General features: G+C 33.8%; 7 protein-coding genes across 13 annotated transcripts in view; 3 read left to right on the top strand and 4 right to left on the bottom strand.

Moving 5' to 3' along the window:
- Positions 1-688: 688 nt before the first annotated feature.
- Positions 689-10,049, bottom strand: LOC145972860 (uncharacterized). 2 transcript variants are annotated; one of them, XR_014439301.1, is made up of 12 exons: positions 9,969-10,049; positions 9,604-9,703; positions 6,249-6,838; positions 5,103-6,031; positions 4,837-5,000; positions 4,597-4,767; positions 4,210-4,518; positions 3,977-4,133; positions 3,768-3,892; positions 2,376-3,002; positions 976-1,271; positions 689-911 (listed from the first exon to the last, which is right to left on the bottom strand). XR_014439301.1 is itself a non-coding variant. In XM_083101873.1 (11 exons), the coding sequence occupies exons 1-11, from the start codon at positions 9,977-9,979 to the stop codon at positions 1,095-1,097; spliced, it is 3,360 nt and encodes a 1,119-aa protein (XP_082957999.1). In that variant the 5' UTR covers positions 9,980-10,049; the 3' UTR covers positions 689-1,094. The 2 variants fall into 2 exon arrangements, 1 of the variants encoding a protein (XP_082957999.1); XM_083101873.1 differs by having other exon boundaries at positions 689-1,271.
- A 183-nt stretch (positions 10,050-10,232) lies between these two features.
- Dbp80 (putative ATP-dependent RNA helicase Dbp80) lies at positions 10,233-12,902 on the top strand. Of its 2 annotated transcripts, none has more exons than XM_083101434.1 (8): positions 10,233-10,456; positions 10,705-10,946; positions 11,020-11,112; positions 11,198-11,415; positions 11,497-11,674; positions 11,753-11,990; positions 12,069-12,301; positions 12,402-12,572. In XM_083101434.1, exons 1-8 carry the CDS (start codon positions 10,394-10,396, stop codon positions 12,433-12,435), a joined length of 1,299 nt encoding a protein of 432 aa, XP_082957560.1. In that variant the 5' UTR covers positions 10,233-10,393; the 3' UTR covers positions 12,436-12,572. The 2 variants fall into 2 exon arrangements, with proteins under 2 accessions (XP_082957560.1, XP_082957559.1); XM_083101433.1 differs by having other exon boundaries at positions 10,234-10,456; positions 12,069-12,231; positions 12,402-12,902.
- A 988-nt stretch (positions 12,903-13,890) lies between these two features.
- On the bottom strand, positions 13,891-17,517 carry LOC145972663 (heat shock protein 60A). Its single transcript, XM_083101432.1, has 5 exons — positions 17,297-17,517; positions 16,049-16,460; positions 15,267-15,853; positions 14,881-15,184; positions 13,891-14,771 (listed from the first exon to the last, which is right to left on the bottom strand). Exons 2-5 carry the CDS (start codon positions 16,458-16,460, stop codon positions 14,368-14,370), a joined length of 1,707 nt encoding a protein of 568 aa, XP_082957558.1. The 5' UTR covers positions 17,297-17,517; the 3' UTR covers positions 13,891-14,367.
- A 733-nt stretch (positions 17,518-18,250) lies between these two features.
- On the top strand, positions 18,251-19,733 carry LOC145972666 (10 kDa heat shock protein, mitochondrial). 2 transcript variants are annotated; one of them, XM_083101437.1, is made up of 3 exons: positions 18,251-18,454; positions 19,061-19,228; positions 19,353-19,733. In XM_083101437.1, exons 1-3 carry the CDS (start codon positions 18,452-18,454, stop codon positions 19,494-19,496), a joined length of 315 nt encoding a protein of 104 aa, XP_082957563.1. In that variant the 5' UTR covers positions 18,251-18,451; the 3' UTR covers positions 19,497-19,733. The 2 variants fall into 2 exon arrangements, with proteins under 2 accessions (XP_082957563.1, XP_082957562.1); XM_083101436.1 differs by lacking the exon at positions 18,251-18,454 and having other exon boundaries at positions 19,052-19,228.
- A 67-nt stretch (positions 19,734-19,800) lies between these two features.
- Positions 19,801-22,095, bottom strand: Sas10 (UTP3 small subunit processome component Sas10). The gene is made up of 4 exons (XM_083101435.1): positions 21,978-22,095; positions 21,108-21,652; positions 20,169-20,833; positions 19,801-20,077 (listed from the first exon to the last, which is right to left on the bottom strand). The coding sequence occupies exons 1-4, from the start codon at positions 21,992-21,994 to the stop codon at positions 19,985-19,987; spliced, it is 1,320 nt and encodes a 439-aa protein (XP_082957561.1). The 5' UTR covers positions 21,995-22,095; the 3' UTR covers positions 19,801-19,984.
- A 258-nt stretch (positions 22,096-22,353) lies between these two features.
- LOC145973441 (uncharacterized) overlaps positions 22,354-27,937 on the top strand; it is a 197,897-nt gene continuing 192,313 nt past the window's right edge. Inside the window, exon 1 of the mRNA XM_083102819.1 lies at positions 22,354-22,542. The gene's annotated coding sequence lies outside the window, so the exon portion shown is untranslated. The remainder of the gene's footprint in view (positions 22,543-27,937) is intronic.
- Positions 23,788-27,809, bottom strand: LOC145973442 (sodium/hydrogen exchanger 9B1). 4 transcript variants are annotated; one of them, XM_083102823.1, is made up of 8 exons: positions 27,564-27,647; positions 26,819-27,495; positions 26,284-26,459; positions 25,806-25,924; positions 25,322-25,483; positions 25,009-25,179; positions 24,720-24,821; positions 23,788-24,333 (listed from the first exon to the last, which is right to left on the bottom strand). In XM_083102823.1, exons 2-8 carry the CDS (start codon positions 27,340-27,342, stop codon positions 24,028-24,030), a joined length of 1,560 nt encoding a protein of 519 aa, XP_082958949.1. In that variant the 5' UTR covers positions 27,343-27,495; positions 27,564-27,647; the 3' UTR covers positions 23,788-24,027. The 4 variants fall into 4 exon arrangements, with proteins under 4 accessions (XP_082958949.1, XP_082958950.1, XP_082958947.1 ...); XM_083102824.1 differs by having other exon boundaries at positions 26,819-27,427; positions 27,547-27,631; XM_083102821.1 differs by having other exon boundaries at positions 23,789-24,333; positions 26,819-27,427; positions 27,564-27,809.

Here is a 27,937-nt window from a genome sequence, read left to right as displayed (position 1 = left end):
ATCGCACAAAGGAATTGCGATTCCGAAAATTTAAACAAAATATAAACCATAATTTTTATTAAGTTAAAAAAATTAATTAGATAAGATTTAATATTTACTGGAAATTTTTTAAATTTTGAATGTAAATTATATCTGCAACAATTTCGACAAATATAAGATACGTTTTGTATTTTTTGTATTTTTAATAGCAATCTTTAATAAAAGAGAAAATCTAGGAATGAAATTTATATAATAATAACGATTTATATGATCAAAAATATTCATCTCTTCTTACATAAAATGTCCATTTTTACGTTTACTTTTTTAATTTATAAAAACGCATTGTAAAAATAAACTTGTAAATTTAAAAATACAAATAATAAAGTTAGAGCTGATATTTAAAATGAGCTACAGTTTATTGCAATATGATTGTTTATCATCATATTATACGTTCATCATAGATTATCTAAATTACATATCGATACATATAATAAGATCTTTTGATTATGAGCGCGTTTTCTCTCTTACTTAAATATATATTTATAAATATATATTTAATAAATACATATTTATTCTATACTGTAGTTTGAGATATTCTTTCAGATACACACAGCTATTTTTAATAGAATAAATTTTATTTCCGCTTGTAAAGCGTTAGCTTTTTAAGAAAGTATTATCATTATATATTACTATATAATAAACTTTATACAATCATTTTCTTTTTCTAGATGCATATTGTTGCATGTCACTTTATTTCATATGCACATCATTATACATTATTTTATACGAAATATACAATTTATATATATACATAGACGAGTTCTCGTAAATAATAACGAATATCTCAGACGTTGGTTGAAAAATTTCGAGAACTCTTACCGTTTACATTATTCTTCTACTGAAGGTCCAATAGAAGTTTTGCTACATCTTTACTAAATTTTACAAATTTCTATAATATTTGGAATATATACGTGTATAAAATATATAGATACATACTTTTATTTCTATCCAACAGATCCGATGAACCTCGAAACAAGAAAAGTACCGTCTAGAAGATTCGCGGTTTACATGGAATTAACGCTAAGAATATGCTGATAATATCTCGAGATTCGTCTCTAAGATTTCTTCGCGATCGCCGTTACCACCTTATTGGCGATAGTACTTTGCGGCACGAGACGAACGGTTATCAGTGATAGATCGAGCATTTTACGCTGGTATTTCTTGTGAAACACCATGGCAGCGGATTGTGTCTTAAACACAATGGTCGCGTTACCCTCGCCCATACGTATGCTCTATAACACGAAGAATAGAGAATATATTGTTATTAGATTGTATATTTAAGTATATTTAAAATAGATATAAGAAAAAATGTCTATGTATAAACAATAAAAAAATGATAATTTTTAAGGAAAATTAATGAGTTTCCCTTTAATATGTTTGTTTGTACTGCATACATTTTCGAAAGGAACAAAATAAGGAAAATTCATGAAATCATTAACAATTTCGAATTTTGCAGAATTTGTGACTGGTTTTATTACAATAATTGTTTCTTAAATTTATACTGCGATGTAAAGTTTACATTTCATCATATTTGTAAAGTTGCTCAGCGTCTTTTTTATCAAAGAAAAAAAAAAATTTTGGAAAAATTATGTAAACTAAATATAAATATAGATCAATTATCAAATAATCTGTGATTATATAGTAACATTATAAAAAAATTTTTTTTCAGTCCTATTCTAGTCATGAATATAATAATATTTGGTCAACTGCATTAAATACTAGTCACTACATTACATGCATGCAATGTATTTAAAACAAATTAACACATTATAAAATTATCGATTCTATGTAATTCAGTGTAAAACAAATGCATTATATATATATATATATATATATATATATATATATATATATATATATATATATATAATGTAATATATGTATATATGATCTAAGGAACATCATCATATCATAGAATATTGAGATATTACTTATTCCTAATTATAATATATATCTTTGGAATGCAATCGTTGCAATTATGTAAATTGTAAATTAATGAGTAAATAATAATTGATCAAACGTATATATCAATCACAATATAAATCTCGAATACTTTGCTCTATAATACTTTGTAGTTACAAGTTGTCTAAAGAAATAATATATTTGTTATCTTTTCTATGCATGTAAATAAAATGCGATTCTTTTTAGAAAAAAGCACATGCAAAAAATAAATCGTTATGCTTTGGAATTCGTAAACCTAAATCTAAACATTCTCCATAAACTTAAAAATGGAAAGTACAGAAAAAATACATGAAACGTATGTAATAAAAGCGTGTCAATAATAATTGGTAATAACGAGTGTGCCAGGTGAAACATTCTCATGTAAATATAGTCACCTCAATAGTTCCGATGGCTTGACACATACGTCTGATTTGGGCTTCAGAAGTGCTTGCAGCCAAATTCTCTAATTTAACTGTATTCGTCTTTATCTCGGGTAACTTTTTCGCTTGAACTGCAGTTTTTTGTAACACGATTCGCTGGGGATTTTGTTGCGCATTCATGACTTTTTGACCATGAACATTCGCGTTATCATTGATTACAGTTTTCTGCAGGCTACCAGGTGTTTTATGCGTTACCATTCTCTGACCAACATTTGTGATTTTCGGTCCAATAGTTCCAGACTTTTGTAATGCATTGACCTGATTCTGTACGATTTTCTGTCCTTGTACAACTTGCGTGTTCGGTACTACTTTCTGTTGTAATCCCTGATTCTTCTGCAGATTGGAGACAGTTTTTTGTATTGTGGTAGCGATGATTTTTTGCGAATTTATCAGAGGTTTTTGTATTACGACTCTTCGTGTGCCAGATTGTTGTATCATTTGTCTCGTTTGTCCAATATCGCCGGTTTGATTAGTTGTGTATCCAGAATTATTATCTTTTGAACCAATTGTATCTGATAAAGCGTTACTTTGTATAGTTGGTATCGTTCTGACAATTCGCATATTAGATGGTCTGTCTGCTGCCTACAACAAAAAATGCATTGTTTTAGATAAGTTTGTATGTTTATTTAAACTATTATTGAGAAAAAAATTAGTTATTTCATCAAAATAACAATAATTAAAACAGAAACATTAACGAAACTATATTAACACAATATATTTCTTCTAAATAATTTACTTTAATTAAAAAGTTTGCAAACTTTGAATTTTTTAAACTCTGTTAAGATATACTGAAGGAAAAATGAGAAAAGAAACAAAATTGATTGAAAAAGCATATTTTATTAGAACATAAGAAAAATGTACACAGTAACTTTAAAAAAAATTGTGTAATTAAAAAAAAAAAAAGTAATATTTCATCTAAAAATGTGTATAATTAGTAATAAAATATATGTTTAAAAAATGATATTTTCTACTAATTAACAAACATGCAGTACAGTAAAACTGCTGATTCTGCAGAGAAAATAATTTGTTCAGTCTAAGAATACCAGCATTTATATTCAATTTTTATATGCACATAAGTACATTTACAATTATATAACATTTTTGTAATTGTTTGTGCATGACAAGTATTGTGTAACTTGCATTAAAAAATACTACTGAATCATACATATCCCTGTTACTTATAATTGAATTATACAAGCACCGGAATAAGAGATTTTTTAAAAATTTCTCTTTACAAATGCAGAAATGTATATTATATATTATACAATTGTATAATTTATACATTTCGTCATAAAAAAATCAATCACAACTGAAGAATATAATAAAGTGATACATTTAATGTTGTACCTCTGTGCTCTGATTGATAGGACGACCACGTCCTTTAGCAACACCAGGGCGAGTTTTAACGCCATCCTTTACAATCCCCATCAATGCTGTTGCAGGTTTTATTTCTTGCTGTGTATTTTCACTTACTAAAATATTTCGAACATATTGTTGTAATCGATAAGAAAAATGTAGGAGTGTATTTGTACAAGTGTTGATAACAATTGACTTACCTGCAGTATTTGAATCGATCTTGGTATCTTCATTTTGTTTCTCCATTGCAGCCATCTTACGTCTGTTCTCCTTCTCGCGTAACAACTTCTCGCGAAGACGTTTTTGTTCTTCCATTTTTTTACGGTATTCTTGCATCTCTGGATCATTATCTTCATCCTGAAATCATAGCTTTGCGATGTATTTAGATTCTATCATAAGTTAAAGCTAATTCTTTGTGGAATGAGAAACTTACCTTGTCGACGACATTTTCACTTGCTGTATCTACTCTTCGTACCTCTTGAAGATTTCTGTTAGACGGCTTACGTTTTGGACTTACTTCTCGCAGTCCTTTGTCCGAAGACTCAGATATCCTCTTCTGCGGCGGTCTATTCGTTCCACGAGGTATAATATTCGCCGGTCTAGAAAATTTCAGATTATGAACTTGATCGTAGGAGTCACCACGATACGTATTTGGTGGCGTTCTGCTTCTCTGCGTATGATCGTTTCTTGTTCGTGGCGGCAAATCTCTTTCTCGGTAATTTTGATGAGATCCTCTATAATCCTAATATAGAGAAAACAATTGAGCGTTTGAAACAAGCAATTTAATACAAGCATCAATTTCATTATACGTAATATTTACCTCTTGATAGCTATCCCTTTGCTCCCATTGGCTATTCAATTTATATTTATTACCATCACTGTAGCTCTCTCGGGAATAATTGTTATCCGAGGGATAATGCTTATTCGGGCTATTCTGAGGCTTCTGCGGTCTATTTTCTTGCCACACATCAGAAAAATATGCATATGGATCCTATGATACGAATATTGATGATTTACAAGTTCATTCATTTTTTGTATTATTCAACCACGTATTACTTACGTCACTTTTATTCTGCTGATAGTTTTGTTGATACTGCGATGAACCTTGTTGGGTCTGATTATAAGGTCCTTGATTTTGATACGATGACGGCGGTTGTGGAAATTGTCCACTATGAGAAACTTGCGATTGGGTTTGTTGTTGATTAGAATCCCAAGCGAGTCGAGCTATCGCGCAATTATTACAGACAAAAAAGTTTTTAGTAAAGTGATTAACAATCTAGATACATTAGATGATACATTAGATAAATGTTCGTTAGAGATACTTACTATCATTCGCGGGTTGAACGGTGCCTCTAAAATGAGGATTGATTAGAATCTTGTGGCCTGGAGGTAAAGACACACTGTGTGATACATTAGACGCCGACTGTTGCGGTACCGGTTGCATCGTATTATTAAATTGGCTATTGGGTACTTGATCGGAAGGATGAAAACCTCTTGCGTCATACGCATTCCGGCCTTCGAACTGGGGCTCTTGAAATTGTGGCGGCGGCGGCAATCTGTTCTCAAAGGGCGGTGGCTGACTAGATATTTGCACATTCGGCGGCAGATTTTGCATGGGCGGACCTTGAGAGGCGCTTGATAACGCTTGCTGTTGACGAGGGAATCCCTGGCCCATAGATACTGGCAGATTCCCTCCTCCGGGTAGCAACATATTGGGCGGATTTCCAGGCAGCAACAAGCAGTTCGGGTTACCGAGAAGCGATCCTCCTCCCGGATTTTGTAATAGAGGTCCTCCCTGATTGCCTTGCATACCAGGTCGGTTTTCTTGCATGACACCGCTCGGATTTTGAAATGGCGGCGGCTGCATCGGCGGATGATACGGCGGCTGCTGGTTGGGTGGACAATTGTAATTCGGTCCTTGTATAGAACCTCCTGCCAATGGACCCCTAAGTCCATATTCGGGCAACCTTTGGCTACCGATTGGATTCCGTGGCCCCATCGGGCCCTGGAATTGTCCGGGGCTGAACTGCCTATTCTCCGCAAATTGCGCTGGTGGTCCTTGCAACGGACCGTTTGGACCAAAGGGCTGTTGAAAGGGCTGTGGTGGATTAGCTTGTTGTTGGAACATTATCTGCTGTTGATTTGGTGGTATGTTACTTGGTACGCCAAGGAGACATGGCGGCCTAGTCTCTATTAATGGTGGTCTACAAGCAGGCGGTTGATTATCAAAATTACCGGGCCGTGCCGTACCAAACCTACAAACAAGATATTTCATAAAATGTGTATTTATTAAATGGAACATTCGAACGACAATAATGTAAGTATATGCTTTATTTTTATTTATTCAATTATTAAAATTGTCATTATATACCATTATTACTACATTAATACTGCTATTACTATATTATTATATAATTGTATTATTTATGTTATATTATTACTGTTGTATTATTAAGATTATCATTGTTATACCTTGGATTGAAATTTCCAGTGTTTTGTATGTTAAATCGTCCTCCTCTGCTTCCTCTTACTCCACGACCTCGTCCTCTTCCTCTGAACGGCGCTCTGGATGGTTCCGACGTGACAACATTCTCTAAGGTATCCGGAATATCATTGTTCATTTTTGGAGAAATCATCGTACGCTCGTTTTGAAATCTGTTACGCCTTTCCTTCGCCTCCTCGCAGTCGTCGTCCTCCATTCCTTGTCCGTTGCCGATGTAAGCAGTCTTCTGCATGTTTCTTTGGAGCTTCTCGCGTAGATCGCCCTTGCCAATATTATTAGAAACATTAACGTTATTGGACTCCGAATTTTTGCCGGACTGACGCGACGCCTGCTCGTTCGCGTACTGCTCAGCACCCTCGTCTTGCTCGTAATACGACGACGCAGATTGTATTTCCATCGGATGTTCTCCATCTTTATAGAAATCGTTATCATTACGTTTATCAGTATTGCCTCTACTAAACTCTATATTCTCGTCTTCGCCATCTAAGTCGTCGAGCGCGTCCGTGACTCCTAAGTCCAGTACATCATCTGTTTCCTCTTCTCCCTTATAGCTATTCTGCTGCTCGGGGAATCAAATTGGCAGATATTTGTAATGCAAATACATATTTATCCATATATATCTAGTTATAATCTACGTTTCATTATATCGTAACTAATGTGTATTTAAAGTGTGCATAAATGGAATATCCTCCTTTCTCTCCAACTGTTTGTGAAAACTATCGATATGTACACTCGCATATGGTATCGTATGAGTCCTGATTCCTGATTCTGGTGCGTATTTGATCCCCACGCGATAAACGTAACTTTTAAGAGAATTTTCTTCTTTGAAGATTATCTTTCTTCTACACTAATTTACTACATCTATTAACGTACCGAGAAAACATGCTCTTATATCTAACGATAATAATAATAAAACGGACAGATATTATAAACAAATGTGACTGATGATTGGCAAATGCGAGTACACAGCGGTGTAAAATATGTAACTATGTGCAATATGATACTTTTTCAGTGATATCTAAATCGGTAACTTATATCGGTAAAATATTAATCACAGTGATAAATATATAATCATATAACATTCGATATACGATTATTGTATAATAAAACTTTGCTTATGCTTTGTATAAGATAAAACTTGCACATATCAGTGTAATATGGTATAATTCAGCCTAAAGAATTCAGTAATATACATGCAGTTATATAAATTTGCAGTTATACAAAATTTCACAAATATAATTTATCAAATATTATTTTTTAAATTTTAGCGTATATGAATTTCATATAATATATTTGTATTAAAACCTGCATTATACGATAATATAACCAGATACAAACAAAATATATTTATTTATTCAATAATTTTCAATTTTAAAATCTGCAATAAAGTTTAAAATAGCATTAACACATAATAATGTGTGATTACATTAAATATAAAAAAATTCAAATTATAATAAAATCTAAAAATATATCTTATTGCATTGATATAACTGAATTATTTCTTATACATTGAGGGTGGCTTGGGATTACTTAATACTAAAAATCGCGATGTACAATTTACAAAAACTGAAATATGTGTAGCCTTCACAATCGCTATATTATTAAAAATTGAAATAACAAAGTCTGTAATACATACATGAAATGGCTTAATGTAAGAATTTACATCATAAAAAATTTTCGTTTTATATATATAAAAGTTTCTCTATAAAAATTTATATATATTTTTAAATAAATTTATGTCACTATTTTTAGACTGTATTGCTTAAAAAAATATATAAATTTATTTTTAATAACTTTTTTTATCATAAAATATCAACACTATATAAATAATCAGAAAAATATTTAGTAATAAATTTCTACTTATACGTATAATAACATACATATATTTTATATTTATTATCTTACATTAGGCCATTTTCAAAATAACTTTTTTAGTAAGCGAGACGAAATACAATAATGAAGATTTTCATTTGCAGTTAGCAAATTATCAAATTGTGTATTTAACACCAATTCGCCATTTAAATGTACCTATAAACATGTTGTAAATTTTTTCTGTTTACTTATTATTGATATCTTACTTGATGGCTCTTATTATACAAAAATTATCGCATTTGCGCAACAGGTAAAACAAATCCAGGTAGTATTTTGAAACTATTAAATATCTTCTAACACATAATACTTGTTTAAAAATAATTATCTATATAAATCATTTGCATTGTTAGAGAGAAACATTCCAAGACAATATTTAAAGCTGTTGAATATATAAAAACAATGTACTGTTATTATAAAATAAATATTAATTATTATAATTAGTTATTATAAAATAACATATTAAAATAACATATGAATTTAATAGTTTCCAATAGTAAGTTAATGTTATTTGTGTTCTCATTTCTCATATAATTTTTTTGTTTACTGTCAGAACATTTGTGGATTACAATATGTGGATTACAGCTGCCTACATTTGTTTTAACCTGCATAAAATTCTGCAAGTGTCCATTAACATAAATCATAATGCCTACAGAAAGCATACATTTTTTGGATTGCAGTAACAATTTTCACAACTATTTGCAATCAAGCAAAAGTGTTCTTGCTGCACCTTGTTGAACAGTCTTGATATCACGAATTTCTATATGTGTAAAATAATTGTTTCCTATGTTGCAAATATATTTATTCACAATTTATAACTAGAAAAATAGCCAATATAACAAATATTATGTGTGTATATAATAAATCTATGAACACATTAGTACTTAATATAACATAATAATTATACATCACGCACATGTTTGAAACTTTAAAGTTCAAAAATACAAAGTTTAGGTACTTTGCCTTTTTAGTACATTCGACAGTTTGCTAATAAAATCATCACTGTGCCCATATTGTACAATTCCAATTTTTTCGCAGTTTACGCATAAAGAATATTAAACATTTTTTAACATACAAGTAATAACATAAATATGTACATTATAAATATTATTCGCTATCTGAAATAAAAAAATTTTGAACAATATGGTCTAACTTTTTTTGTCTATTCAAACTCCTTATAGAGAATTAATTAAACAATAGCGTTTAGAAAAAATAGAAATATCATTGCCTCGTCAGCTTGATATTTCTATTTAATTGTTGACATTAAGTGATATACTAATTGCAAAAACTACTTTTGATATGAATTAGGTGAACAAAAGCAAAATATATACAAAGGTTTAAGGACAAGGAATTTTCAAAGGTATCAATGGAAGAAGATGCGATTGAAATAACCGAATATCGAACGGGAATAAAATTTCATCCGACTGGAAAGTAATGGGTAAACAATATGCTCACCCTTTCTATATCGTAGTCATCCGCTAGAAGAGCTTCTTCCTCATCGTTACCCAGATCGTACTCCTCGTCCCCGAGATCTTCATCTAGCAAGGTATCATCACTGAAAGCATCAAAGAGAAAAAGCTTGTTAGGAGGAAACAAGAGACGTTAGTGCAGGAAAGACCTCTCGCTTCTCGTGTCACAACAACGTCATTGTTGGAGGCGTTCGCCGATTCTAACCTGCTCATTTTCGCGAACGTTAACGCGATCGCGAATCGCTGAAACGATTGCCTAATGTATCATTCTTGAAACGGGAAGTCATACGAATTAAAGTTCGAGATTCGCTCTCCTCTCTATCTCTCAAAGTAAGAAACGAAAACACTTACTGCTCTGACATGGTAAGCTTCCAATTTCTCGTAAGACAGAAAGAATTCTATAATGGCCCGAATGGCCGCGACATAATCGTATCGGGAGTTTATCGATAAGTGGGGACGAGTAGGAAGCGATCGATTAATCGAATAATTTTTTAAAACACTAATGTTACTAGATTCTAGTGAAAATCATGACGCATAATTTAGTGAAATTTTTTTTCTCGACATTGGCAGCTCCGAAGCCGAAGCTTCGTATTTTTACCACGTGATGTCTCCAAAATCAATTCGTCACTCCTCGCAACCGATCACCATCACGACGTCGTTATTCATTGCCGATTGATTTATTATTTGCCGAGTTAATAAAGTAATTGACCAGTTATTTTAGCAAGTGTCAAAGCGTCCAACGGACATAAATCGTGAAAAGATAAAAACTGACGGATATGGCTTCGACTAAGGTCGACTGGGGTCAATATGCTGATGAACAAGACAAATTGGCATCAAAGGTAAGATGGGGTTCTTCGCGGGAAACATTCATTTAAGCCTTGATTCTTTTTAATGTAACATTGAATGCAAAAAATTATCGTTTTTCGTAGAATTGTGACTTATTATTCGATCCACGATTCATTTTATTTTTTTTTGCGCGATAACTTTTGGGGTAGTTAACCTAATTTTTGCATGAAATTGTATATCTGTTAGTTTCAACTAATCGCAAATGGTTCGTTGATTTTATTATATATGAATTATATTATAGGTGACGAACTTGAACTTAGATCAAACAAGTGCTTCTGCACCTATATCTATTGTATCTATAAATGATGGAGATGCAAGGAGCGAGGATGATACATCGGAGGATCAGATTTCGCCGGCAGAGAAATCACTTCTTCAGAAAATTATAAGGAAAGGATTAGTTGAAACGACGAAAGACCCAGAGATTCAAAGAAAGGATCCACAGTCTCCGTTATATAGTGTCAAATCATTTGAAGCTCTTCATCTGTAAATAATTATACAATCTTCTTTCTTCTACACTTAAATAATGGCATATATTGATATAAATTTTCTAATGTAGCAAGCCTGCATTATTGAAAGGAGTATATGGTATGGGATTTAATGCTCCCTCCAGAATTCAAGAAACTGCTTTACCTACCTTACTTGCTGATCCGTAAGTATAAGCTCTAATTACTTTCTATAATTCTTGTATTCTTTAAAACATAGTCTTTTCTTAATCCTTGGAAAAACTTTCTTAGACCACAGAATATGATTGCACAATCTCAATCTGGAACTGGTAAAACTGCTGCGTTTGTACTAGCTATGTTGAGTCGGGTGGACACTACAAAAGATTACCCACAAGTACTTTGTTTATCGCCAACTTATGAATTGGCAATCCAAACGGGCGAAGTAGCAGCAAAAATGTCACGCTTTTGTCCCGAAATAAAAATAAAATACGCCGTGAGAGGAGAAGAAAGTAATATATATCATTTTATACAATTTGAATTATTTGTTGCAAATCGAATTTTTACAATTGACATTGCTTTAACTGTTTCAGTAAGTCGTGGATCGAAGATCATCGAACACATAATTATAGGAACCCCGGGTAAAGTATTGGATTGGGGACAAAAATTTAAATTTTTTGATCTCAGCAAAATATCCGTTTTTGTATTGGATGAAGCAGATGTAATGATTGCTACACAAGGTCATCAAGATCAATGCATCCGCATACATAAGTAATTTTGTGCATTGTATAACTAAATAATGTATTCATATTTTACATAAAATATTACTTATATTTACTTTATACACAGATTACTTACACGTACATGTCAAATGATGTTCTTTTCTGCGACATATGAACCAGAAGTGATGAACTTTGCAGAGATCATAGTCAGTAATCCAATAATAATTAAGCTGTTAAGACAACAGGAGAGTTTAGACAATATTAAACAGTACTACATTAAATGCAAAAATGTAGATGAGAAATATACAGCTATTACTAATATTTATGGTGTAATAACAATTGGACAAGCTATTATTTTTTGTCATGTGAGAATTTTGATCATATTTTAAAAATTTGTTAAGTCCTAAATAATTGGTGTGATAAAATACAATGTTATTTTTCAGACGAAAAAAACAGCCAGTTGGTTAGCAGAAAAAATGACAAGAGATGGACACGCAGTGGCGATACTTTCTGGTGACTTAACAGTTGAACAAAGAATTTCTGTGCTAGATAGATTTAGAGCAGGACTTGAGAAAGTTCTCATCACTACAAATGTTTTAGCCAGAGGTAAATATGACAATGCAAGAAGAAGAAGAAGAATGATATGTAATCCATCCTTAAGAAGATATCAATGCATGTAATCCATCCTACCTAACTATCCTAATCTTTTTAATTGTTGTTTTAAATATATATGATAATTATATAAAGATGGTAATAAAATTTATAATACTTGACAGGTATCGATGTAGAACAGGTGACGATAGTAGTTAACTTCGATCTGCCGATGGACCAAAAACGACAAGCCGATTGTGAAACGTATTTGCACAGAATCGGCAGAACAGGTCGATTCGGTAAATCGGGGATTGCTATCAATTTAATTGACTCGCCACATGCAATGCAATTATGCAAAGACATAGAAAACCACTTTGGCAAAAAAATTCATTATCTAGATGCGGAAGATGCAGATGAAATAGAAAAAATCGGCGCTTAGACTAGACATAGACATTGCGAACATGCTTATGGATACATCGATAGGCTTAATATATATATATATATATATATATATATATATATATATATATATATATATATATATATATATATATATATATATATAACATTTTTTAAAACGGAATTCTCTCTTTGTATTTTGAATATGAAGTATTTCTTTTTTACATACACACACATACATACATAGACATAACATTACAATAAAAAATCGTTTCCTTTTTTTTTTACTTTCTGTTTTACTTCTTTTACTCTCTTTCTCTACCTCTCGCAGTTAGATTTTGTATATTTCATTAGTAGAAATGTAATGATTGGATAAGAGATGTAGGTATAAGAATATTTTTATATGCATGTGCTGAAAATTCACACATGCATGTAGGAAACATTAATCTATTTATTTATTGTATTGAGATTTTGTTCAAATTTAAACTTTGTTTTTCAATGAAAAGAACTTAATGTCTTTCTATTTGACTATATAATTCTATGATGTGCTTGACTATATGATAATTTTATAAAAAAAAATGATAGATACGAATATTTTGAGTTTGTGTAAGATGAAAAATTTATAAAAGCATAAAAATGAAAATATTTTTTCGTTAAATTTATCCTCTTGATCGCGTATGATCAGCCTGAATATCTCTTTGGATGTTTATGATCTCAGAAAATAATAGTAATTTAATGAGCATAATATTCTGAAAATATAAATGTCAACAGATATTTAAGATGATCACATCAGAATAGGCCCGTATGTAAGATGTTTGTAACATATTTCTTATACATGTAATCAAAAAAGATTGTTTTGACATATTTATAAGTCATATTTCGTCTTTTGGTCTAATACTACTAAAAAAAGCAATATAAAACAAGGATATAATAAGAATGTTTATATTCTAATAAAAATTTCCATTTATAAACTCTTAATTATTTACTTATCTGCAACAATAGTTTGTATAACACGCACACATGAAAAGAAAAATTGTAATTTAAACATACTTTTATTAAAGCAAAGAAAATAAATCTAATATCTAATTATAAAATTATGAGAATCTAAATAATTAACCTTCCACAATTAACATATACATTCATACTTGTACATCTTAGTGAATATTATAACTGAAAAACTATATGAAATATTTCAAACATTGAACAAAAGCTATTCGTTTTTGTTTCTAGCTTTATGAAACAATTATATCATTTGGAATATAGGAGATTTAACAATGGACAAAATAATTAAATTTTATTTAAAAATTACTGTATAATTGGTTAAATTGTTAATTGGCCACAAAATCATCTGTATATAAACATATTAACAAGTTTCATAACGTAGTAACCGTTTTTACATTAAATGCATTTGTATATTTGAAACTTTTATATGCACTACATGTATACTCACTTATTAAATTAAAAAAAAATGAATGACCTGCATGAAATATACGATTTGTAACAATGTTACAGATCTGTAAAACAAAGGCAATATGAAACAAATTGTGTCTTTGAACGATAGATTCGTATTAGATGCGCCATGTTATCACCTGTAATGTTTCAAAATACAAACTGTGATCGGAAACCTCGTTCCGTTCGAGCCGAGCTAAATGTCCAGAACTATTTTAACAACGTTGCGCGGCGTCATTGTGTCTCATAACGAACAGGATTGCAGTACGGGCTATCTCTTTCTCAGTCTTTGTCTTTCTCTTTTTACATGCCCATGCCACCCATGCCGCCCATTCCTCCCATACCACCCATACCGCCCATCGGCATTTGTGGTTCCTCTTTAGGTATCTCGGTGATAACTGCTTCCGCTGTCGTCAACAGCGACGCGACGCCCGCTGCATCGGTGAGTGCTGTGCGCACGACTTTTGTGGGATCGATGATGCCCTTTTCGATCATGTCAACATATTCGTCCTTCAGGGCGTCGTAACCCAACTTGCCCTCGCTCACTTTAGCCACCACCACACTGGCGTCGACGCCGGCATTTTGTGCGATCTGTAGACATGGCATACGCAGAGCATTCGCTACAATTTTAATCCCGGTCTCTTGATCACTGTTTACCGCCTTGAGCTGCCGTAGTGCTGGTATGCATCTCAACAGAGCGGTGCCACCTGTAACAAAAGAACAGTCGCAACAATGTCATATTTCTTAGTGTCTGTGTGTGTGTGTGTAGAAAGAGAAAGAGAGAGAGAGAATGTGAAGATGAAAGTCGAAATTTACCTCCGGGAACAATTCCTTCCTCGACAGCGGCGCGAGTGGCATTGAGGGCATCGTGTACACGATCCTTCTTCTCGTTAACTTCTACTTCGCTGCTTCCACCAACTCTCAAGACGGCGACTCCGGATGCTAACCTCGCCAACCGTTCTTGCAGCTTCTCTTTCTCGTAGTCGGACGTAGTGTTCTCGATTTGATCCCTAATTTGATCGGCTCTCCTATCGATATCAGCCTTTTTTCCTTTGCCCTTCAAAATGAGAGTATCATCTTTCGTGATGATGACTTCTCCCACCTGACCTAAGTCGCTTGCCTGGAAGATAAAATATTTTCTATAAAATTTTCTGCCAATTTGATTAAACTATGAGCTATTAATAAATTGAACATATATGCACCTGAACGTCCTCTAATTTGATAAGATTAGCATCATCGCCAAATACAATGCCGCCAGTGGATATTGCCATATCTTGAAGAGTGGCTTTTCTATTGTCACCGAAACCGGGAGCTTTAACAGCAGCTACTTGCAATCCAATTTTTAAACGATTGACAACAAGCGTCGACAGAGCCTCGCCATCTACATCTTCGGCAATTATGACGAGAGGTTTGCGTTGCGAGTTGGCCAATTCTAAGGCGGGGATAATGCTCTGAACGGAGGAGATTTTCTTTTCACTAAAGAGAATGAGCGCGTCTTGGAACTCGACTTTGGCTCCTTTACTGGAATTGATGAAGTAAGGAGAAATGTAGCCTCTATCGAATTTCAATCCTTCTATGACTTCTAGCTCGTCGGTAAGCGTTTTGCCATCCTTTACAGTGATTACACCTTCCTTCCCAACTTTCTTCATGGCATCAGATATCAAGTTGCCAACAGCTTTGTCACCGTTAGCAGATATCGTTGCTACTTGAGCGATTTCCTCGGGTGTCGTGACTGGTTTGCTCAAAGTTTTCAATTCATCTTTGACTTTGTCTACCGCCAACATTACACCTGAAAAACGCAAATTTTTTAATACATAATTTCGAATGAAAATATATACTGAAATATATATATTAACGAAAATATATATCATGTATATATTAATCTTAAATTTATCTCACAGTGCAAAGTCAAAAATCAACAGTTTCCTCAGATACTGCAAGATATATAGAGATATAATTGATTGATAATAAGCAGTATATTTACCTCGTCTGATTTCTATAGGATTTGCACCTTTACTGATCTTTTCAAATCCTTCTTTGGCTATAGCTCTAGCTAATATGGTTGCAGTTGTAGTACCATCACCAGCTTCCTCATTAGTATTATTAGCTACATCTTGTACTAATTTCGCTCCAATATTTTGAAACTTGTCCTTTAATTCAATGCCTTTTGCCACAGTCACGCCATCCTTCGTGATCTTTGGACTTCCCCAGCTTTGTTCCAGAATAACATTACGGCCCTTAGGACCCATTGTCACAGCAACAGCATCCGCCAAAATGTCTACACCTTGCAACATCAGGGCACGAACATCCGCTCCAAAACGCACATCTTTGGCATATGAGCGTGCTTGCAACTGACGCAAGGCAGATCCTCTCAATATGGTCGGTAATCTGTGCATCTACAAAAGAACATAATAAACATCAATCGAGATTCTGATTTTAAGCCATTATTTTAGCAATATAAATTCAATATTAATTCAATATTATTTATAAATAAGTTTGTGCTTTCTGATGCAATTATTAAAAGTATATCGAAATATTTAATATTTATATCAATTTGCTTTTCTTGCAAGCTACATTATTTTATAAATAAAAAAGATATAACATTTAATTAATATAAAATCTGAAAGCACTACATTTTATGGAATAGATACAAAAATTGATAAATTAAATTGTTATAAATAAATCTTGCGTCATAAATATATAGACAGCAAAAAAGTTGACAGAAAAATATTATATCTGTTAGGTTCAATATTAATTAAAACATTAATTGTAAGTGGATACAACTTTCGTTATCAGATTGCGCAAAAGCGTAATTTGACAAGAGAAATATTTCGTTGAGTGAGAGAGAAAAAAGAAACAGCCGTTAAAAAGAAAATCGCGATTTATCGCGAATAATCGCAATTTTATAAAAAAAAAATTACAAGAAAAATTCATCTATCGCGTCCATAATTATTCTTCTCGCGAAATGTGGTTATGTAAATATCCGCGTGGAGCGGCTTAATCGAAGGTTAACATTCGCGGAGTAAAATTATTGCTGAAAATCGGAGCTTGGCGATTAAAAGCCGTTCGATCTTCTCATCGAGGACCATTTCCAGAGGAAGAAACGAAAAAAAATCCCGTCGATCGTTCGCGAAGATCGCGCACGCGGGTCCCGGCCGGCTTCGTTCGCTCCTTCCGGCCAATTTTCTCGCGATTTTCCTCAAAGAGGCGCGGATCCATTTCGCGGCTTTACCTTTGATTCTTAAAGCGATACTCCTCGGAGATCACTGATCGATCGGGCAATTTAATCGGCGTCGAGGGCGAGATGAAGATCGGCGTGACGTGACTGCACGTTGTCTCGCGAATAGCGCACGAGTGGAATGATGAGGAGGAACGAGAGCCTGTGCGCCATCGTGTGAATAGGGCCCCCTCTCCTCTCTCCTCCCCCTTCGGTCCCTCTCCTCATCCTCCGTTTCGATTGAAATTAATCGTAATCGCGACGGATTAATCTTAAATAAAAATTATTTCATGGCGAGAGGAGAATTTGATCGAAGACGATATTTTGAAAGATTTAACGACCGTTTTATTTCCAAGACTCGCGATATTTTGCTAGGTATATCGAGCGAGACCACCGCGTGGAGTAGATTCTAGAATCGTCCATGAAAATCCCGCGTGACGCAATCACCCGGCTGTTGTCGATCATCCTCGCATGTTCTCTTTACCATATATTCGAAAATATATATATTTTTTAACACGATTATTCGCGAAAACAAAGACTCGAAACTCGCTTGTCGCAATAATAAGTGACCAAGCAAGATTCGTTTTCACGCCATTGAAATCTGAATTCAATAGACTTTTCTCTCTCTTTCTCGTAAGATTTTATTTTATTTTATCGTTATCTCTCTTCTCTCTGTCGTAAACTATGACAGGGCGATTATCGATGCAAAGATGTTGACAGCTCGCTTTCTCTGAAAAAATTTATTAATTATTGCATTATTTGCATTGATATTTGTAGATTATAAATCTCGCCGGTAATGACGATTTTTTGCGTCAAGTTCGAGTCGGGCATCGAAAGAGAATTAAAGAGAGAGGATAAATAAATAAATAGATATATCCCTTGTTTAAAGTCGAAAATCTGAAAAATTGGAGTAAATCTTGAAATTTTACGACGGATTACGTAATCACTTGTTTCACAGCTGCGATAAGAGACGATCGAATACGCGAGATACCGGGTGGCGCATGGTGGAACTCGGAGGAATCTTCGTGGAGGGGAAGCTTCGAGAATTATCCTATTCTACACTACATTCTACTCCGTGTGCCGGTCGCAGTTTAGGTTACACAACGTGCCCGAAAGTGTGCGTTCGTCCGGCTTTGATCGATTACTCTTGTGATTGCCAGAGAAATCGCGATGGTGAGAGATCCCTATAAATGAAGCATGAGAGACGATAGCGACAATTTTTGTATTTTTTCCGCAAATCAGCGAAACATCATTCCTCTTATTCTCCTTATAACCCTTCTCTAGCGTCCACGATGCTTTTTACTCGAGTCGCATCCTTCATTATTCTTAAAGTAAAGAGACATTCCGCGACATCACTTACTGTCCTTTTGCCTGCGCCTATTGCTTTGAAGCGAATTGCCATTTGTTTATGAATTTTATGTCGAGATAGACGAGTTGATGCCTCGACTACGATTATATTTTTGCGTAGTAATTTAATCTCTGAAAAAAGCTAAATATGCAAGAATTGCAGGTATTTTACGAAATTTTGTTAGGCGCTTGCATCATTATACATATTTCCGTCTTTTTTCTGTCAAATTTCTACATTCTTCATTTTTACATTAAATGCCGAAAATTTATAATTAATCAAACATCTGAAAAGTATGGCTTAGTTATTATCTCCAAGAATATTTTATAATATAGTTGAGATTAAAAACTATAGTGAAAATATAACTATATAACTATAATATAAATATAACTATAATGAAAAAAAATATATACATAATTGTACACATGTTTCAGGCTGCTGCCAATGCTGTGAAGAGGCTTATTCCTCTTTTTGACAGAGTTCTTGTACAAAGAGCAGAGGCTGTAACCAAAACGAAAGGTGGCATTGTGTTGCCAGAGAAAGCGCAGGCAAAAGTCCTGCGAGGCACGGTTATTGCAATAGGGCCTGGAGCGAAGAATAATGTATGTATATGAAATATCTTATTTACACATTACTTATTTCCTACATTCATTTAAAATATTTCTGTTTACTATACTGTAAACAGTATTTGCTAATAACTATATTCTTTTCTTTCTTTTTTATTAGAAAGGAGAACACGTGCCTTTAAGCATTAAGATTGGAGACGTTGTATTACTTCCCGAATATGGCGGTACAAAAGTCGAACTTGAGGATAACAGAGAGTACCATTTGTTCCGCGAAACGGATATACTAGCCAAAGTAGAAGTTTAAGTTATTCATTGACTTTATTACGTTCCCAGTTTTGTAAATGCTACCAACTGTTCTGTAACTTCATGAACTAATTTGCAGTAAGAAGATATATAAAATTTTGTAATATAACTTTGAAAGTTATTTGTTTAATCTAATAAAAGAAGTTCAGTTTTCAAAAAATTTGTTGCTGCTAAAGCACCATTCTCATTCTATATGTACATATAACTTACTGATAAAATAAAGCATTTGTCTACTGTACTTATGTCGTTACAATTATATATTTAATATCTTATATTAAAATTGAATGACTACAAGCAAACATTTTCTTTTTCCTATTCGAAAATTTTTATTTTCATGCTACATATATTTAATATATTATTAATTGGGATATCATTGGTAATTTTCAAACAGGATTTTTTTTTTAATACTCAAATGATAGTATGGTTAATATTGTGTTTCCATTGAGATATTATATATAAAATTATATATAAAATTAGAATTTTAAAAAATTAATATTTTAGTTTAATGCTCTTTTTTACACCAGCTTTGATACCTGAAATCTCTCCTGTGTAACGTGTCAACTCTTTTTTTACTTCCTTTATCTGTAAAAAAAAATATTTATTATAATATTTGTTAAATTCTTTATGTCAGTAATAAATTTTTAATTCTCGTATTTTATATATATACACATACCGCGCCTTTTCTGCGAATTAGTGCTTTACGATATTTATTTTTGTGTTTCACTCGAGGATTGCGTAATTCCTTTTTACGATATGGTGTAAGACCTCTATTCTTCGCCATTTGGTAAGTTATTGCTCTCTTTTCTTCTTCTTCCTTTGTAAGATCCATGTTTGTAGTATTATCCTTTTTATCATCTATAACTTTGTCATCATATGGCTCTTCTTCATCTAAATCTGTTTCTTCCATACTATCCGATAATAATTGTTCTTGTTCATCTTGTTCTATTATTGTTTCTTTCTGATGTGTTGTTTTCTTTAAGCTTTGTTTTGGAATGTCTTTTTGAGTTTGTATCTGAGAACCATCTGATATGTGATAAAGAGGTTTACCCTCCTTAACCGCGTTAACTATCTCTTCTACTTGCTTGAATAAATTTCCCTGTTGCGATTGCAATTGGTCAAGCAGTTTATGATATTGTATTAGACGCTTTGTAACTGGATGCATTTTTACTGGCAAACCTTTAGCTTTCAGCATCAAGAAAAAAGAGACATTGACACAATAATTTAATAAAATGTGATATTTAGTTCTAACTAAAGCTACAGCATCACAATCAGGACATGTTCCATTTTCAACTAGTTTGAGGAAGGGTGCCAAAATATCTTTTGCCTCTGTCATACAATCTGCAAAATAATCATACATTAAATATCATATATATCCTCAAGATTGTTTTAATTTATTTCTTTAATTATATAATAACATATAAAAAAGAAATATATGTTTTACTTATAACACTAAAGATGTTGCATTCAAAAGCTTTGCTCAAAATGTATGTCAAAGAGAGAAAAATTCTGTATAATCAATCAAATAATTATGTCATAAATAATAACAATTATGCTTAATAATAAATAAAATAATAGCAAGATATATCACAAATATCATATGTTGTATGCATACCTTTAAAATTATTGACCATAAACATAAAAGATTCCGTATCAGACACCTGTTTACTATCTTTTTGATCACTTTTCCTATCTTTTATAGTTTGTACAACTTCGTTGATATTCACACTATCGAGATCTAAATACTGTTCCATTGATCTTAAATGGAGCTTTTTGCCTTCCTCTTCTTCCATATCAGCATTAACTAAATCCTTTTGAGGTGCTACAGCATAATCTGTATATTTGAAGTCCGATGAATAGAAAGTTCTTGCCTTACTGCCCCAAGCTCTGTCATTCGGCAAATCATAATCCTCTTGTAATTCTTCAATGTCAGACTCCATCGAATCTTGCTGATCCTCTCCCTCATTTTCATCTTGTAATCCATAAACTTCATCATCGCTATCAAAATTTTCAGTGGTATGTTGTTTTCGCACTTTCTCTAGCAGTTTTCTTTCAGTTTCCGTATATTCTTCTTCTGAATCTGTTACAGCATCCATGTCTATATCTTCGATATCATCTTCCATATCATTGGCATCTTCATCATTGAGATGCTTTCTTGTTCTACGATGAGAGAAAATAAATTTACAAATATAGAACAAGTTCTTTCATAACATTCTTTAAAATTAATATTTTAGAAACGATTAAAATAGCTAAAGCATTTGCATAAAGATTCTAAAGTAGTTACAATTTATTTTTCAAATTTAAGAGATAATCTTAATTACTCTTTTACTTATTGCTTAAATAATTAGCTATCCTAATAAATTTTAAAAATAATTTGCAAAATTATATATTTTATAGTTGAAATCTAATAATTTGTAAAATTTATTTTTTGTACACTAACTTTCTTAAATCAGGTTTAATATTTAATTCATTTATAAAGTGTTACCTTTTTTTGCGAACCATATTTGAGCGAAGAAAATGAGTATTTCAGAAAAATATAAACGTCCCCACGTGTGTCAAACCCACAGACGTTTGGCCTAAATCTAGCCTAAAAATGCATAAGGTTACGTTCGGAAATTCACCTATTGGATAAAACAGCGTTTGACCGACCAATCAGAACAAAGAAACCTCGGCTTCCGATTGGTCGATCAAGGCTATACTACCTCGGACAATTTTCGAACACAACCTCGAAGTTTGAATGTAGGAGCAACGTTGTGATTGGTTCGCCGACTCGATATTTCGAAATTGCAATATCGCGCTTGAAAATGTCGGGACGAGAACGCGTCGCGTCTCGGTTCGTGCATTTTTCGCGATTATTACGTGTTTTACGTGAAACAGAATTGTGTGCGAGAAGTAAGTGTCTGGTAAAGTGTCGGACTTTCGTCGTAAAATGTATAATACGATCGATATTGCATCTCGAAATCGTAATTCCGGTGTCGAGGATCCGTACATCTCGAAATGGATCTCCTCACTGAATTGCGACTTGCAAGTGATGGTATCGTCGTTGCCAAGTACGTATATATTTCCTTGTTTTATAATTAATTGTATCGATTATGCACTTTCTCTGATACTTGTATGTACTATGGGTAGGCAATATCGCAATAATTTTCTGATTTCGTCATTTTACGCATCAACGACCCAGATAGCAAAATGACATCAAATGACATCTTAAAAACGTTTTAATGTCATAGTCTTTAGACGCCATCTTGCTACCTGGGGAGTACTCTATTAAAGAGGCCATAAATAAAAAAAATTTTAATTTTGCAACCGCAATATTTTCCGAAAAATTAATATGGGAGTCGTTAATAAAAACAGGCAGTTTTTGCTAATTTTGTACTTGAAAAAAAATCGCGTTTCCGGAAGAAATGACAGAAAGTTCAAAGAAGGCTATTCATCATTAAAAATATCCGCGCGCACGCGCGATAAAAGATTTGCAATTTCGCGGAGTGAATTTTCTTCAATTCCATCCTCCAATTCGATTCTACGGTTTCGCGAGAATTGCATTTCGCGAACCGCGAAACATCATTATCGAGTCGCGCGAAGTCGTTCGAAATACACAGTTTCTGCTCTATCGCGGTGCATCCCGGGGGGTGGCGGAGAGGTGGGGAAGGGGGAGGGGGACAGGAGGACCGCTATAACAGCCGCTAGAGCACGCGTCGCGGAAACGCGTCATCGCCGCGTCTCCGTTATCACGGCGCCACGCGCCTCGCTCGATTCTATTTACGAACAATAAGCACAATGCTCCTATCACGTCGCCCGTGTAGCGACGCTCTGCCCCAGTTTCACTTTGCCAATATAATGATCGCCGCGGAGACACGCCGAACAACCCCGCGCGCGCTTTAAATGCAGAAGCAAATGCACTCCCGTGTATAATACAATGTCGTCGTCGTCGTCGTCGTTGTCGTTGTCGTTGTCGTCTCGCACACTCTGATGCATTTGTTTACGTCAACAGCGACGCCTGCCTAAAGCTCATCGGGCGCAGCCTGGTACGTAAGACGTTCAGAGTCATTTCCGCAGCGCGATAATATCGCCGTGTGTATATTCCTGGAAAATATAGCAAGGATGATACTCGAGAATCTGAGCGAACGTCTTGATAAATTCCCATGCGATAATAATGCGATGAGGGACAGAGAGAAAGAGACAGAGAAAATAATCAAGGTTCGAAGTAATATCATAACATGGCTTATATATATGTATTATTATATGAAAGATATATATTTTTATAACACAAAGAGATTCCCCTCTCTCTTCCTCTCTTACATTTTTTATTTCAAATAAAAATTCTATAATTTAATTAAATATTATTATAGCATAACAAAATTTTAACTAATTAATAAACTAATTAATAAACTGTAACTAATAAAATTATAACTAAATTTTATTATAGTATAACATCTCTTCTCCCAACAATTTTCTCGCAAGAAATGAAGGAGCGAGCGCGCCTTGTCAAAAGGTGGAAAATCGATATATTTAAATAAATACATTCGCATTTAATCCTACGGTATCGATTCTATCGGAAGAGTGTTAATGGAATCGTTGGCAAGGTTCTTTCTTTGTTTTCGCGTTCTAACAGGTTGCAGAGCGATCAGGCGCGCATAGCTCAATTCACGCTCCCTTTGTTGTTCCTCGATACTGATCTTGTTGAGGAAAAAGGGGCCGCTAGTCATCATGCCGATTGTGCCAAGCGGGGCCAGAAGTACTATGGCGATTACGGAAATCCTTACTACATCGAGAGCTAATTCGATTTTCATTGGGTCGTCCTCCTTTCTAGCGCGTTCGAATGCCATCGGTGCTAGCGCTGCCTAATTTTCATTGGCATTTAAGTTAAATTGATAATTTCAATCGAGGGGTAAACCGCTGAGGGCATTGCGGTGTACAGATTTGAGGCATTACTGGGCATTGCTTGGGCATTACTGGGCATTACTTGGGCATTATTAGGTTTTATTGAAGTATTAATGCGTATTATGGACGTTATTAAAGTATTAAGTCCTTTTTTCCAAATAATAATTTTAAATTTATTAAAATTTAAATTATTAAATTTTAAAAATTTAGCAGTAATGCCCAGGAATTGGGCATTAGTAGGCATTAGTGTACATAATTTTGATCAGCGGTTTACCCCTCGATTTCAATGTTAAAAATATTATTACGATGTAAATTTATCACAAAAACCAGGTGATTTTTTTCTTACCTGTAAAGTTCCCTTCGGTAGCCAAGATATAGCAACAAAAAGTCGTTCTTTCCACGTAAAAGGCATTCTAAGCGTCGTTAGAAAGGCGGTACTACTACGCACCTAAATTTGGAAACTAAAATTTATATCGACACATGTATCTGCATTTAAAATATACACGTAATATGGTAAAGGATATTGACGTCGCGAGAGAAAATTAATTCTAAAAATTTTATTACAGGTAATGTGTTAAGAAAACAAATTTATATACTCGATTTTCTCTCTACTCGCTTTTTTAAAATTCAATTACTTCTTGATCAAAATGATGACTCACGAATATACCTATGAGTACACAGCCGAGGTAGAGTTCGAATCTCGATATAGTCCAGTTTCTAAAATCGATATCGGCACCGATCACGCCCCCTAAAATCGGTTGTACTAAATGCCACAAGAAATAATACGCGTTATGGAAAGGCGACGTCTGCAATGTAAAGGGAATGAAGGAAATCATTTTTTAGGTTTTATAAGAATAAATAATCTTGAGATTTTTTTATCGACAAAGATATTTGACAAATTAACGATGAGAAAATTTCAAATTTTTGGATTATATATTTACTACTTACATCATACGAAACCGTCAAGAGTCGCCATCCGTGAATTGCTATAAACGATAATATAATGGTAGCGAGGTATCCTCCACCTGTAATCGCCAGTCTCGATGCTGCTGTGGTGCACATCAAAGATGCGAGAGCCAAACCACAGATGCGATACCACATTGCGTGTTTCTGATACATAATAGGAAAATTGGAGCAATTAATATAAATATTAATATATAAATAATAACAATTAATATAAATTGTACTCATGTAATAAATTATACGTACGTATAATAATATTATTTACTGTAAAATTGCACGAAACTAGTAAACTACTCTCATTTCTCGAATTTTATTCTCTCGGTGAGAGCAATATTTTAATAAAACATAATGAAAAGGGGGGCGTTAATAAGTCTGCTCTTGTTAGTTCAGATTACACGAACGTACTTTCGCGATACGTGACCCGAATTTCGCGGGCATTTGGACGCGAGGAAATGAATAAAGTACCTACGTGATTGCGATGAGGGAAAAAGGCCAGGGCAAAGCCCAAGATAATTCCCACTATAAGTCCTAAAAGAAAATCTCGAATCCCGCCGGGGATATAGGACCACCATTCTGTTCTCCTGTCATCTAGGAAGATGTATAGCTCGCTTTATACAGAAAGCTTTCTTCGTACGTTTAGACTTTTTTATGCAGTTTGTTACCAGTTTTTGCGGTGCTAAGCATCACAAATCATTAATATAATATTCTTTTAATGTATAATGGAAATTGTGAATTATTTAAATCGTAATTTACAGGATACAAACGAGTAATTCTCGATTGCATAAAAATAATTGCATATGAATTAGCATCAAATACATATTTTTCCATTTTTGTTTTGTCACAAAATTTTTTCCACATGCAAAATCTTTCAAAGAATTAAAAAGAAATGCAAATTGATCTATGTATCATTATGACACTTTAGGATTGCCTTGTGATTTCTATTATACCGTTGCTAAAAACGAAAGAGAAGCAGATGGAAAACAGAGATACAATGTGGACGACGTCGATAGACGCTGCCGTGCATAATAAGCTGGTGAATCCTTTATCTTCTCCGTAACCTTGTTCAGCTAGAGTGAGCATGCAGTTGACCATTACAGCAGAGGACATGCAGGCCATGATTGTCCTTGAAAGACAACTTATTACTGCATAAATCTTCTTTATATTTTTGCCATAAGTAATTTTTGCGTAAAGTAAGAATTTTATAATCGTTAGTCTCCAGCTTATTTCATCTTAAGAAGTTATAAGAGTCTAGCTAATCGAAAAATATAATATTTTTAACACTGTGTAAAATTTTCAATTAAATAAATAATGTTTTTTGATGAAAATATATATGTTGAATATTGTATAATAATGAGAAATATAATAATATGTAATAATGAAATAATTTGAACTAGCGATTATTTTCAATATAATTATAAAAAATTCTACATGCGATGATAAAAGAATTAATCAATGCGATGATATAAGATATAATTCGCTCACCCTGTCATGAAAGACCAATTCCACGGAAATTCGAGAAGATATCTACATGAGACGGTGATCGTCAGCATCTCGATGGTGCATGGTACAAGCGCGAGGATCATCACGAATACAGGATGCTCTCTCAACGCAGTCGTCGTCAGCTGTAGGCCGGCACGTACCATAATGAAGGTCAGACAGAAGGTCCTGATCTTGGAGGTTGTGCCCGGTCCAAGTTCGTCATGTATATTATAGACGTCGGTGTTACGTAATATTATACCGGCTAGGAGCATGCCAAAGATGGGCGGTAGATGCAACCGAGGAATGTAGGTGAGGGTCCAGCCAAGCGTATAGGAGAAAACGACGAGAAGCAGGAGACCGAAAACGCTGCCACCTGGTAACACCACGTCGCCCAGCAGAAAATACAGAACGGCCCAGGCCAGCAAAGTCATGCCGGTTATGGTCGCGAGCCAGAAGAGATCCGCCCATGTTAGTTGCACATCCAAACACGCGGATATCACGTCAGTCACGAGGATTTCCCGTAACATCGGGCTGCAAAAGGTCGCACGATTGCAGCAAGTATTGTCATCGTCTTCCTCGTCTTCGTCTCTCCCGTCCGTTATCTGGATTGATCTAATTGTAAAAGATGCGTATCCCGTTCAACTTTCTTCGCGTAGCATCACAATAATGGTTGTTATTATCTAAGATAAAAATTGTACTCGGAGCGTTGTGTTTGCTAGAATTGATCTTACCGTTAATTCACACTTACTTCCCTCGCATCTGTACATTATTCTTAGATGCTCGCGTGTCTGTGGAAGTGGATGCGGTCGGTTTATCCTCAGGAATAGGCTGCATACGATACAATAGCGTCCGCTTGATCTTTTTGCGATACGGTTGTGGTCTTGAGATATTGAATTATGATATTACTTTAGTGATTTCTATTACACAAAAATGAATATCTATATCATTGTATTATGCATTCGATATAATTTGACATTTAAAACAATGCGCAATATTTTATGACATGCGCGTGAATTTCGATATATTTTTACTAATTTCATGATATAGATAAAGAGATATATTCAATCTATTATTTTTATTTCAAATATTTTGTCATTTATTATGTATTATAATAAACACATT

The sequence above is a fragment of the Camponotus vicinus genome, unplaced genomic scaffold (genome assembly GCF_025532165.1).
Source record: "Camponotus vicinus isolate PSW18456_S1 unplaced genomic scaffold, iyCamVici1.0 SCAF_6, whole genome shotgun sequence".
NCBI lineage: Eukaryota > Metazoa > Arthropoda > Insecta > Hymenoptera > Formicidae > Camponotus > Camponotus vicinus.
Note: the sequence above shows the minus strand (reverse complement) of the source record. Positions and strands in the feature narration are given on the sequence as shown.

Excerpts from the sequence above, each read along its gene's own strand:
- LOC145972663 (XM_083101432.1), bottom strand. The coding sequence starts at position 16,460 with ATGCACAGATTACCGACCATATTGAGAGGATCTGCCTTGCGTCAGTTG. Across the intron at positions 15,854-16,048 it reads TCCTATAGAAATCAGACGAG|GTGTAATGTTGGCGGTAGAC; the intron begins GTAAATATACTG and ends TGCGTTTTTCAG. Across the intron at positions 14,772-14,880 it reads GGAAGGAATTGTTCCCGGAG|GTGGCACCGCTCTGTTGAGA; the intron begins GTAAATTTCGAC and ends CTTTTGTTACAG.
- Sas10 (XM_083101435.1), bottom strand. Across the intron at positions 20,834-21,107 it reads TATGGTCAATAATTTTAAAG|ATTGTATGACAGAGGCAAAA; the intron begins GTATGCATACAA and ends ATTATTTTGCAG. Across the intron at positions 20,078-20,168 it reads TAATTCGCAGAAAAGGCGCG|ATAAAGGAAGTAAAAAAAGA; the intron begins GTATGTGTATAT and ends TTTTTTTTACAG.
- LOC145972666 (XM_083101436.1), top strand. The coding sequence starts at position 19,052 with ATGTTTCAGGCTGCTGCCAATGCTGTGAAGAGGCTTATTCCTCTTTTT. Across the intron at positions 19,229-19,352 it reads GGCCTGGAGCGAAGAATAAT|AAAGGAGAACACGTGCCTTT; the intron begins GTATGTATATGA and ends CTTTTTTATTAG.
- LOC145972860 (XM_083101873.1), bottom strand. Across the intron at positions 4,134-4,209 it reads GTGAAAATGTCGTCGACAAG|GATGAAGATAATGATCCAGA; the intron begins GTAAGTTTCTCA and ends CTATGATTTCAG. Across the intron at positions 3,003-3,767 it reads CTATCAATCAGAGCACAGAG|GCAGCAGACAGACCATCTAA; the intron begins GTACAACATTAA and ends TTTTTGTTGTAG.
- Dbp80 (XM_083101433.1), top strand. The coding sequence starts at position 10,394 with ATGGCTTCGACTAAGGTCGACTGGGGTCAATATGCTGATGAACAAGAC. Across the intron at positions 11,113-11,197 it reads CCTACCTTACTTGCTGATCC|ACCACAGAATATGATTGCAC; the intron begins GTAAGTATAAGC and ends AAACTTTCTTAG. Across the intron at positions 11,675-11,752 it reads CAATGCATCCGCATACATAA|ATTACTTACACGTACATGTC; the intron begins GTAATTTTGTGC and ends CTTTATACACAG.
- LOC145973442 (XM_083102821.1), bottom strand. The coding sequence starts at position 27,649 with ATGCAGCCTATTCCTGAGGATAAACCGACCGCATCCACTTCCACAGAC. Across the intron at positions 25,925-26,283 it reads CTCTTTCGTTTTTAGCAACG|ATGACAGGAGAACAGAATGG; the intron begins GTATAATAGAAA and ends ACATCTTCCTAG. Across the intron at positions 24,822-25,008 it reads GTCATCATTTTGATCAAGAA|GTGCGTAGTAGTACCGCCTT; the intron begins GTAATTGAATTT and ends TTCCAAATTTAG.